This window comes from Lissotriton vulgaris, chromosome 12 (assembly GCF_964263255.1).
Source record: "Lissotriton vulgaris chromosome 12, aLisVul1.2, whole genome shotgun sequence".
NCBI classification, from domain to species: Eukaryota; Metazoa; Chordata; class Amphibia; order Caudata; family Salamandridae; genus Lissotriton; species Lissotriton vulgaris.
In genome coordinates this window covers 727,420,168-727,432,935 of record NC_141700.1, presented here as the reverse complement: position 1 = coordinate 727,432,935, position 12,768 = coordinate 727,420,168, and the positions used below count along the sequence as shown (strand labels likewise).

Genomic DNA, 12,768 nt, shown 5'->3' with positions numbered 1-12,768 from the left:
TGTAGCCGAAGCTTCGACACTACCAATGACGCTTTGGGCGTCGACACCAGCTTCAAGGGCACCCCGTCCCCATGCTTTGGAGCGAATGCCTTCGGCGTCTTCTTCGGCGGCAGCATGAAGCGGATCGGCGTCTGCGCCTTGGCCGTCTGCTGTGCAGGCTTCGGCACCATATTTTTTGGTTCCGGGGCCGCTGCGTCCTTCCGAATTCGTTGAAGGGACTCCGTAACTTTTTTGGTTAAGGACGGTGAGGGCTGGACCGGCTCGAGCGATTCCCCCGAGGCCGGAGTCGGGTCGGCGAGTAAAGGCACGGTCTTCGGAGCCGACACGTCACCACCCTTGCCCTTGACGGCCGGAATCGGCGCAGCCAGAGCCTTGGGGTCGTCTTGACGCTTCTTCGAGGGTCTTTTCAGGTCGTCGACCTCGACCATCTTCGGCGCCGACGCGGCTGCGTCGGTCGTCTTCGGCTTCGACACCAGGGTCTTCGGGTCGGCCATCTTGGCGTGGCTCTTGATGTTGGCGGCCATTTTGGGCTTTTTTGGAGCCTCAAGTCCCGACAGTGAGACTTTCACTTTCGGTTTCGATACCGTTGGTGTGGACCCCGGTGGTTTCACTTTCAGTTTCTTTACCGGGAGTGGCGCATCACCAATGTCCGTGGCCGGGCCCGTAGGCGGAGCCGTGGGACGAGTAGAAAGGTCTTGGGTAAGGCCCGAAGGCGATCCCTCGACCTGGGCCGTATCATGGGGATTGACCCCGGAGTCAGTCTGAGGGTGCTCCTCCTCTGAGCTATCCCCCACGGTGGCAATGGCCCCGTCGTCGTCCCCTACCTCTCCGACGACTTCATCAAACTCCTCGTCCCCCGCGTCGTAGTTTTCATCTTCCGACGCTGGGCTGGAGTCCGAAACTTGTAAGAAGGTGTCGTCACCAACGTCTTCCTCGAAGATGTTGTCCGGCGGGGGCGCTGATAAGTGGGCCTGGAGTCTAGCGGCCCGACGAAGCTTGAGTCTTCTTGCACCGGAACTTTGAGCAGGCCATACACCTGGCCTCGTCATGGTCCGGCGACAAACATTTGTTGCACACTGGGTGCACGTCGAGGTGTGAATACTTTGAGGTGCACACCGGGCACCTCTTAAACGGAGTTCGTTCCATGGTAGTAGTCTGGAGCGTCGTGTAGGCCCGTCCGCGCCGACAGCACGCGGAGGGGCAGCAAGAGTTCGGAGCTGATGAAGTAACAAACCCGAACGATGGACAATACCGACGCAAGTCCTAAAGACCTTTTGGTCTCAAGATAGGAAAGTTAAACAACTATCGATTCCGACAGAGGGAACCGAAACACATCCGAACCCAATGGCGGAAAAAAACAATCTGGGGATGGAGGCGATGCCCATGCGCACTGTAGTCCAGGGGAGGAGCCACCTATCTCGTGATACTTCGAAGACTCTTCCAGGACAACAATGTGCAATCATCCGGACCCAACACTAGGCGGCGATCTATGCACAGATATGAATTCAGCAGCCCACATGCCTCGAACATAGTATTCCTATACCTACCATTATATATAGACACATATATACCTATAAGTCACTCCTATGGCAGGCCATAACAATCCTGGAGGTAGAGAGCTTGGTTTTATGTGAGATGGTGCTCTAGAATGAGCAGAACCTGTCTGCAGCTTTCGGAACCATGTCCTTATAGCTGTTCTATGAAATAGCCATACCATATACTCTTAAGTGCATTATAATCCTCGCGGTTATTGCTAACTTTGGTTTGGCTTTATCAAAACATGTCGTGAAAGGTGTCATACGCTTTGGAATACTACCCACCCCCCCCCACCCGCCAGGTCTAGTGGCGGGGGTAGCATTCCACCATTCCAAAGGAAGAAGACATGTAGTTGTAGCTTTACCAGGTTAAAGTTAAACAGAGCCTCAGCATCACAAAATGGATGCTGCTGCCATAGACACGAGCCTGACCTCCTGCTGCTGGACGAAACTCCGGCAGGGGAGGCCTGGACAATAGGTTTTCTGCCTTGGAAGGTGAGAGCACCTCCCCAGACAGGCTCTTGTGTATTGGGGCAGGGTGGGTTAAATGAAATGACACTGCCTGGGGCACACAGAGTGCCCCATGCATAGCCCGGTTCAAACCAGTTGCAGGGGCACTCCAGCCCCAGCTCTGGTGCGAAACTGGACAAAGGGAAAGGGGTGTAACCACCCCATTCCCTGGTCCCACCAATAGGAGGGACCTAGCAGGTAATCCAGCCCCTCAAATCAGTATATAGGTAGGAGCTGAGTCTAGAGACTTTAGATTTACCTGAACTGAAACTCTGAAACGAAACTCTGGACATTCGACATTCTACTGCAACTAGGAGACTAAAGAATCCTCTTTGTGGTCAAGGAGTGACCACCCTGTGTAAACAGGCACCACCAGTAACCTGCTGGTTTGCTTCGTCGACGCTCCAGCCTGCATCCAGACGACCTAGCGACGCAGCCTCTGGACTTCCAGACTTCTCCGAGTCCGACCCACACCATGCTGAGACCCATGGCGGACATGAGAGATGGGGGACCGAACACCCTGCAGTACCTGCTTTTTGCTAACTGTGGAGCTTCAGAGGCATCCTCGAAGTTGTGCATTGGGGTTTGAGAAGCCCCAACACCAAGCAGTAAGTGCACCGAGGCTCAGCCCTCCACACTCCACGAGTGCCGTGTGGGACCTGTGCTTGCATTTCTCCTCAATGCGTCTTCCTGGTTGCTAGCCCGTTGGCTAGTGGCCCTCCTGAAGACATTACCTTGAAACAACACCGCTTGCCTGGTTGTTCTGGGCTTGCTCCTGCTTTCCTGTAAAGGGGAAGCTCCCCAGACCTTGCTGGACTGAACTAGAAGCCGAACTTCCCTTCCTGCGTGGGTTGCCTTTGCCAAGGCTTGTTGACTCCAATCCGGAAGCCGACACCGCTAACAGCGAGATCCTTCGTGGGGCAGTCCGTATCCAGCTCCTGGTCGTCGTTGACGCCTCCTGGTCCACGTGGCTGCAGAGACAAGGTTCGCATCTTCACCTGATTGCATCTCAACATCGCCTGGTTCCTTCCCGGTCACTGGCTAGTTACCCAGACTCTGTCCCCTCTACTTTCAGGTTTTTCTCGACTCCGATCCACCTGGACATCTTCCTCCTGGTCGCCTGCAGCATCTTCTTGCAGCTCTCTAAAAGTTCAGCTGCCTTTCTAACGACCATGTGATATGGTGCTACATCCTTCGAAGGGGCATCAGGAGCCGAGGAAAGCTCCCACTGCGGAGATAACTCCAAACCACTTGCTTCCTTAAGGTCATCGAAAAAATCATCATCTCTGCTCCTTCAGAAGCCTTTGTGCCTCCCGCCGAGACCTAATTCTCGAGGTCGGTGGAGCCACAACCGACTCCGACGGCGCCGAGCTTGGAGCCAGTGGATCGACTGGAGCGTACGAGGGCGAGTCGAGACTGGAGCCAGTGAAGATGGAATCAGCGAGGACCTCGGCGCTGAGAAATGCCAAGACAGAGCCGGTGCCGGCATAAAAGGCATAAACGGCGCCGGTGCATATGTCTGAGTGACGCCCAGATTAAAGGCAATCGGACCCATGGGACCAGCCGGTGCTCCAGAGGGGTACATGGCTCTCGAGAAGACCCCATACATTGCATTTAAATAATGCGTCTGGTCTTGTCCTGGGCCTGGAAATGGAGGGTGTGGACCCACAGGCCACTCCTGTCGAGGTACAGGAATCAGGTCAACCGAATCCTCAGGACGATGCTCCGGAGTCGCAGACACTTCAGGCAATGGAGCCTCTTCCTCCTCTCGAGGTGGAGAGTGTGTCAGCACCGGGGAAGGATTCGATGTCGGAAACTGGTCAGGTGACTCCACGGGCGAGGGCTCACCTTCTGGATCCTGTATAACAGGTGAAGGAGACACAATCTTTCCGATGTCGACGGCCTGGAGACTTCGACTTCGGATCCGACTCTCTCTCGGAATGACACAGAGACCCGTGCTTCCTCTTCTTATGCTTCTTCATGGATTGAGAAGCATGCCCCGAAGACTACCTTGAACGCGACCTCGACCCCCTTGAGCAGGACTTCGAACTCTTCCGGTCTTTCTTGCCTTTCGTCTTCGCCACAAGAAGCTTCGCCTCTCTTTCTCGCAGCGCCTTGGGGTTCATCTTCTTACAACATGGACACCTTTGGCCGTCATGGTCAGAAGACAGACACCATACACAGTCTTCGTGCGGATCCGTTATGGACATCTTCTTCCCGCACTCTCCACAGGGCTTGAACACGGTTTTCTTCGATGACATCTCGACAGGAAACAAGAAAACATTGGAAACAACTTACAGTAACAGAGTATCAAACGAGCTACTGAGGATCCGTAGAAAACAGTTAGCGTCGACGACGCGGAAAAAAGGGAACTGATGTCATCACGCCGAATAAGTCCTATTATGGAGTCAGTGACATCAGCAGAGCGGAACGCGATGCCGTGCTTCTGTGACGTCGTCCACGTCGGCTTGAAGAGCTACAAAAGGATTTCCGAATGTTGCTGACGCAAGGGGATATTCACAAGGTGAGGAATTCACTGGCAGATGTATCCATCAGAAAAGAAATTACTGGGGGAATAACCAAGTCTTGAGTTCTTTCCTAAAGGTGAGTTCCTCTGCTGTTAGTCTTACTCAGAGGGGCAAATCATTCCATAAATTTGGAACCACATGTGCAAATGATCTTTTACCCCATCTCGCTTTTTTAATTCTGGTGGTTCTAAGGAGGTGTTTTTGGGACGATCTTATGAGTTTGGTAGAGACATGTGGGAGGACCAGCCTCTAAATTTAGCTTGGCCATTGTTCTTTATTACTTTGTGTCAATGTAAAGTGATTTTAATGTAATCCTTGCATCAACAGGTAGCCAGTGGAGCAATGTCAAAGATTCCCTTACTGGTTCATGCTTTGTGATTTTGAGGAGAAGCCCCGTTGTAGTGTTTTGCAGACCTAGAGTTTTTCTATAGCATATTTCGTAGAACCCACATCAATAGAGTTACTATAATCCAGGCGGGAAACTATCAGGGCTTGAATCACGGTTTCTTAAATGCTCTGGGATCAGTTCTAGAATCTACCTGATCATTCTAAGTAGCCTGAAGCAAGTGTCAGACAGTTTTTTTGCTTGGTAGTCCATTGTCAGGTCTCTGTCCAACCACATTCACAGATTCTTAATGGGGGATTTTGGAGCCGGGGTGTTACCCATACAGCTCAGCAAGCTGGTCAAAGGTTGGGGTACGGCATTATTCCCTAGGATCATCAGTTCTGTCTTCTAGCCGTTTCGTTTCAAGCAGCAATTGGTCATCCAATTGGCTACTCTTTCCAAGCAAGTCACCAATTGCTGGTGTTCAAGATTTGGGCCGTTTGCAAAGGAAACCACCAATGTGTGTCTTCTGCATACGAGAAAGACGATATACAAAACCTCTGAACAATTGTTGCAAACTGACAAATGTAAGCATTAAACAGGGTGGCGTTGAGTGACGTTCCCAGAGGCACTCCATATACAGATGCCAGACTATCAAGAAGTGTGATGTACTCTAGAGTAACTCTTAATGGTTAATATGTCTTTGGAAGGTTAGATTAATGATCATAATCTCACAGATCAACCATTTTCCACAATGTTCAGCACCCATCACTCTTCTTTCTTTGCACTCTTATAGTAGATTGGGGATTCTTCCTCCTACCAGAGTGAACATAATAGGGTGGGGCAGTGAAAACTCACTGCATGGATGGTTTTCCTGTGGCAGATGGTGTTTAGTGGCACTCATCCTTTTGAGTAATGAGGCTGGAAGGACTTTTGATGTTTCCCCCCCTTTTTTTAAAGTTATTTTTTATTTCAAAGATATTCTAAATTGATGCGTAAAGTAACACTGTGCAATCAAGTTTTGCACAAGGACTTAGGATGTTGCTAGTTTGTGGTATTTCTGCAGGGGCTTGAAACGTCTGTTTATGTGAACAGCAATCACCAAGTTTGCATGGATGTTTCTTGTCCTCCTTAAGTTTCAAATACTCACAGCCTTGAGGGTCTCTAATTCAGACCCCATGTGCAGCATTTAATCATCTGTATGAGCCCCAAACAGAGGGCTTCCAAAGAATTATTTAAATTCCTCTGCTAAGCCTCTGGTTGGCTAGCTGGTAAGGAGGAGCCATGAGATCAATGAAGGGCCAGCCCATGAGAGTAGCTATGGGCAGCGCAACCATTTGAATAAGCGGCAGCACTAAATCCAGCTTGCAGTGCTCATACCAACAGTTTAAGTTTTCTTTCTTTTGTTTACAAATTGTAGATTTGAAGATGGCGAAGTGGATTAGTGAACTAACAGGAAGTTGCGTCCTCAGCATGCACTGCTTATAACCTCGCATACTCCATCCTCCATAACATGTTCCAAGACAGCATTGGCAACATCAATGCAACATCTGAAATGATAGCATTTATGACAACAGTAGGGCAGTGATGCCTTACTTTAATTGCTTCAGTCAAGAACCTTGACGAATGGTTAGGTTTCTAGAAACACAGGCTGCAGGCAAAATTCAGAGCCAGTCTAATCACCTGTTCCCAATTTCTGCTTGGGATCCCAGCAGACTCATCAGTTTCTACCATCTATTTGGATTTGCCTGCAGGCTGGTTCAGTGAGGAAGAGGTGCAAGAGCTACGGGATTAAAACTCCTTAAGATGATGCGGTCTTCCTGCAAAAACGTCCTTACAACTTTTGTTCATGCTATGCATAATGGGAGGTTGCAGCCACATTACTGTTTCACTACCTTGTGCGAACCCAGTGCACACAGGGAGATCCCAGCTTAGTAGTAGGCAGTTACATTACTCAAAAGGAATTCATGATACATTTGTTCCTACAGAAAGGAGGGCACAGCAGCACAGGTGCACAACTTTGGTCTGGTAACAAAGGAAAAACTACAGGACACACTACAGAATCACGTGTTCAGTGCCTTCTGGTACAGGGCAAGAGGTAAACCTGGGAAGTAAAAGACTAGAAAAGTTGAGTCTTCATCTCCATAACAGACAAAGGTAAAGGCACCCTTAGACACCAGGATTAAAAAAAAAAGTGAAGTTACATTTTCTATGTACAAATACAGAACTCCCTCAATGAATCCAACCAAACTATCTGTTTTTAGTCTCCTCCGCCAACAACTATGTTTGTTTATTCTGTTTGACATCAGAGAGATCTACCTTGTCATTTAGAGTCCAGCCGATATACTTCAAGTAACCATCATTTAAGAAGGAGTAGCTGTAACTCTTCATCCAGACACCCATCTCTTCCATGCACACTGTACGAATTTCTGGGATGGAGTCCCTGCAAAAATGACAGCCAAAGTAAACTGAACATGTCAGATCTCTGTACCAGGGTGATATCAGAGTAAAGCCTGAGTTCTAGATTAAATAATCTGGTTCAAAAGAAGACTTAAAAGTGAAGGTAGCAGGCTCAACATTCCCCTCACCTGATACAGGTGTGGCACAAACATGTAAACAGCACATTGTTCCGCGATGTCACAGACCAATCTCAAGGAATATTCCACCTTGAAATATTAATAAGCATTAATATTAAGTTTATGTGTTATGTTTCACTGGCAATATGCCAGTGAAAGACACTTCAAGGGCTATGCAGCAAAGAAAAAAGTTTCTTACCTGTAAGAAAATAAGGTACTTACCTGTAACTGTAGTTCTCCAGCATTGGTATCTTTTATAGTTTCACAAGCTTGATCATTCCCCGAAGTGGGTGTCCCAAGGTCCAACTAGAAAAGCAGTGTAATGTAAAACATAGCTTGGGAAGGCCATAAAGCCTCCACTTTATTAACAATCCCTATAATTTATAGGAAACTAAACTTCGACCAATCAGTTGGCAACACCCTATAGAACTCTACCCTCAGACTTCTGTCTCTCAGAATATTAGAGCAAAAGTGTAAATAAGTATTACTACTAAAGAGCAGGTGAGCCTATCAACGGGGAATGGTGGATCACATGCGAATTTATGACAGATACCAATACTGGAGAACTACAGTTACAGGAAAGTAACTTATTTTCTTCTCCAGTACTGGATCTTTTATAGATCCCCATGCTTGAATCAGATTAAATGGGTAAAACAAAGGGGAGTGATTCGGGCTGGAATCCTGATATATATACTAAAACAAAAATGCCTCAGACACCATTATTCTGTCCGAAAAGATGTTTTAATTATCCTTGGGGTATATTCATTTATATAGTCTGATTTTTCACATTTATTTTACAAAACATTCATGCCTTTCACTAGGCAAACTAGACAAAGTTATCTTGCCTTCTCTTATCTATTCGTACACATCAAAAAACAAAAACAATATGCCTAATGATTATATACAGTGCAGAAAACCTTTAGAACATACAGTGCATTATTCAATAAGTAATAAATCTAACAGTGATACTAAGGTACATGTAACATCCTAAAACATTAGTGAAGACTGATCCTACTACAATCTATCACCATGGGATAAAGCAAAGGCAAGTTACTACTTTTCTTATCCTTGAGTTGTGATACTTTTATAGCCAAAGAAGAGGTCAAAGGTGGAAGACAGAACTCAAGAATAGAGTCCTCTTTTCTAGGTCCTTTTTTGTCCAATTGTGGGACCTAGTTTCAACTTGGTTCTATTGAGAACCTCTCTTGGGTAAAACCAACGCGTTTCAACCTTCTAAATGGCAATGCTTTGTGAGAAGGTCTTCATCAGGGATAGTAAGTCTTTCCAAAGGAGGACTTGCGTACCATACACAATTCTTGGGAGCCCAAGGAATGGGTTGGATTGTCCTTGTGCTTTTCAATGATGACGTGGGCTTCTAACGCACGTACTCCCTCGGTGTGTTTTCACCCTTGGGGAACTGCCATCCTACACAGTGGACGGGTCGAGGCTGCAACAGTGGTGTTTCGGTGCAGTCGGTCGCTGTGTTTATCTTCCGCGGTGCTGCAGCAGCGTACCTTCAGTTGATCGTGCCGATCAACTGAAGGTACGCTTCTGCAACACCTTTGCACAAAGCATTGCCATTTAGGTCGAAATGCGTTGGCTTTACCCAAGAGAGGTTCTCAATAGAACCAAGTTGAAACTAGGTCCCAAAATTGGACAAAATAGATGCGCAGCTGGCGGGACTGGAGTGGGCACCCGGGATCTCGGACAGGATCGCACTGTATGCCGATGACGTCCTTTTCTTTTTGACTGACTTGGACAAATCGGGTCAGAGGATCCTGGAGATAATGCGTATCTTTGGGGAATCCTCTGGATTATACATGAATCCCCGGAAGTCCACCTTGTGGATACTGGGAGATCCTAGGTTGGTGGGTTCCTAGGCCTCTGCTCTGCAGCGGGCTGAGGGTGGCCTTCAATATCTAGGGGTGTTCCTTACCGACGCACCGGCGGTGGCGTGGGAGAGAAACATTGCGCCAGAGTGCGAGCGGGCTCGGGCCGACATGAAACTCTGGTCGCGTATGCCTCTTACTATCTACGGTCGCTCAGCTATTTTTAAAATTGTCGCACTCCTCCGGTTCCTTTATCAGGTCCAGAACCGTCCATATCCGATTGCGCCCAAATGGTTCCAGCAGGTTAATTCTGCGCTGGGGCAGTTTCTTTGGGCGGGGGGAGCGGTACGCGTAGCAATCCGTAAAAGCTTCCCCTCCACCTACTGCGGAGGTATTGCAACCTCCGATATCTTGTCCTATTACAAGGCCTCCAAACGTCTACTACTGAAGGACTGGTGGTACGGGGACAGGGGGGACCCGGCTTACGCGCTAGAGCGCGGCCGAATGGACCCACACTCCCTACATACCATTCTGTACTAGACGCCCTTGTTAAAGGAGCTACCACCGGGTTCTAGACTGATATTCCGCATATGGAGACACTCATTGAAGCGCATGGGGTAGTGGGGTACCCTTACCAGGGAAACCCCGCTGTGGCGCAATGGGCGCCTACCGGAGCTGGCGGCCCTCCAGGGCTTTGGTGGATGGGACGCCATTGGGGTCTCGACTCTGGGTGATGTGCTCAGGCAGGGGACCTTAAAGTCCTTCGCGGAGCTACAGAGGGAGTTTAGTATGCCAAAGACCCAATTCTTCCGCTACCTGCAGCTCCGGCACACGCTTTCTCCTTACCTGGAGGGAGTGGCCACGGTTCCGGAGTTTAGCCCCCTGGAAGCTAAGGTTTTCATGGGTGACCTGGAGACCAAGAAAATAGATAAGATATACCAATCGCTGGTCACCCACAGCGCGCTGACCCTGGATGACCTGAGAAGGACGTGGGAGGCGGACATGGGCACCCAAGAGGAGGAAGATTGGAGGGAGGCATTGGCTGCTCCGCGAGGGGCGGCAATAGCTATGCGTCTCCGGCTGATTCAGTTTAAGTACCTGCATCGGGTCTACTTTACGAGGGCCCGGCTGTGGCGGGCAGGAAAGGTGGCCTTCCCGGACTGCCTTCGATGTAGTCGGGAAGAGGGCACGTTCTTACACATTGTATGGACTTGTCCTGGGTTGGATCGGTTCTGGAGGGGGTGTTCTCCTGCCTGGCAGAGGTCCCGGGGTGGGGGCTCTCGCGCACGCCCCAGCTTGCCCTTTTGCATGTAATGGAGGGAGTGGGGGGCAATGTCTATAAACGACACCTGTTACTCCTGGGGCTCACCTTGGCGAAGCGGGACATCGCAAAAAAGTGGAAGGATGTTCAGGCTCCACCGTTATCACTTTGGAAAAATAGCCTTGATTTCAATATGGGATTGGAGCAACACATATTCCAGGCCCGTGGATGCCCGCACAAACATTATAAAATATGGAAGAGGTGGGCCGACTATAGGGGGCTGTGGTTGGATGCCCCAGCGGTGCCTGCGGATCTCCCTGGGGAGTGAACATGGGAACCTACTGGGTGGGGATATCCAGGAGGGGGAAGGTCAGGGGTGGGCGGAATCCTGGGGAGACTGTAGCTCTGTGGATCTGTGTACATACTTCCTCTGCACACATGTCTTATGACCCTATATTGTGCAGTGATGTGAACGCAATGGAATGTTGCACAAGTTAGTGGGAGGGAGGGGGGATTTTGTTCCTATGGTATTCGTAAGTTTCCTTTGTTTTGTTTTTTCCTTGCAAAGCTCTAGTGCTCCTGATCCCAGGAGCCCTTGAATGTATCCTCATAGGTGATGCGCCCTCCGGTACTCGTTAAGGGCTGCAGCAGTGGTTTTTGGGTTACAGAGCCCTACATCCATAGAGCACCATCGGGCAGTAGCCCTATGAAATGGATGTCCACGTTTATAACGACCACATATGATGGGCAATGCTCCATGGCGGTAGAGCGGACCGGGGGGGATACCTAAACATGATGTTGATGATGTAAGGGAGTCATGGACTACTCTAATGCACAATATGGTACATTGTAATGGTTATGGAGATGTGGGGTGTAGAGGTTGGGTCTATTCTGTATTTTATATATTATCAGTGCCATGGAAACGATGATATTATGCACCAATGACGCGGCTCTCGCGGGACGAATAATATGCACATATGGCTGGGGTGCCCCACAGGCGTTATTGGGGGGGGGCGGGGTCATATCCTGGCTGGGTGATATGTGTGAGTGGGGGCACGTGCCGCCAGGTTATGCAATGTCGGGTACAACGCATTATGTTGTAATGTGTAATTTTCTTTCTTCAATAAAATGTGTTTTCAAAAACATCAGACAATATAAATGAATATACCCCAAGGATAATAAAAAAAATCTTTTGGGACAGAATAATGGTTGTTCGATCCATGGTGTCAGAGGCATTTTTGTTTTAGTAAGTGAATCAGATTAAATAGCAGTTAAAAAACATATCATAGAGAAAAATAAAAAAAAATATCTATATATCTCTACAAAGTTTCCAAGTTCTTGCCTTAAAGCTGCCGCTCTCAAGTGTAGTAGTTGCTGAAGCTTGTGAGGACTGTCTCACGTTCGGCTCGTTTCTCTCCCCAAAGGAACATTGTGCACTCCAGAGTGATTACAAGTAACTTATTTTATTAAAACCGTGACAGAACCTGCCTTAAACATCTCTGAACGTAGTAGATGTCCCTTGGGGGCCATCTTAGAATGTATCAAAATACATAGTGTATCCTTGCATCTTACATCATGTTGTCCGATAACTGAGTCTTATGTTGTTGATTCAAAAAATGGTCATCAAATACATATAAATACTCATTTCTTTAAATATTTCATAAATATCACATATATAACTTTGTGCCAGCTAAAAGCAATTTCTTTCCTAAATACATTCTGTTCCGGCTTATGATTGCACTTACCCAGTTTAAACAATTAATTCAATTGTTTTAATGATACTAATCAATCCATTTCTATAATTAACAAGATTGTACCAGATGTACACGGAACAATCCATGAGGGCCAATCTGCAGAGAAATTACCAATATGTCATTGTCCTGCAAAGGCTATATTGGACTTGGAATACCAGCCAAGGCTGTCATATTAAGTGTCCTTGCCCAACAATAAAGTTACTACGTGATTTGTGCAAACTTGTGTAATAAAAGTTCTTACTATTTAAAAATCCCAAAGTGTAAAAGAGGTAGACAGTATAAAAACAGTCTCAGCCTGTGTGTGGTAACAACTCTTCATCGCGATTCAAACCACAAAGGGGCAGAGTTCTCATTTCAATTATTCTAGTCGTCTGAGAGCCTTGACTCCCTCTCCTCCCTTTTTTTACATGCAGTAGACCTCAAAGCTCGAGTTACAATTCACAAGCTAGG

The 12,768-nt window shown here is 48.0% G+C and overlaps 1 protein-coding gene across 1 annotated transcript in view; it reads right to left on the bottom strand.

Annotated features, from left to right (window-relative positions):
* The window catches only part of STAG3 (STAG3 cohesin complex component), a 1,294,449-nt gene that overhangs the window by 785,526 nt on the left and 496,155 nt on the right, over positions 1–12,768 (bottom strand). Inside the window, exon 11 of the mRNA XM_086945989.1 lies at positions 7,218–7,341. Within this exon, the coding sequence (XP_086802115.1) occupies positions 7,218–7,341 (124 nt within the window). The remainder of the gene's footprint in view (positions 1–7,217; positions 7,342–12,768) is intronic.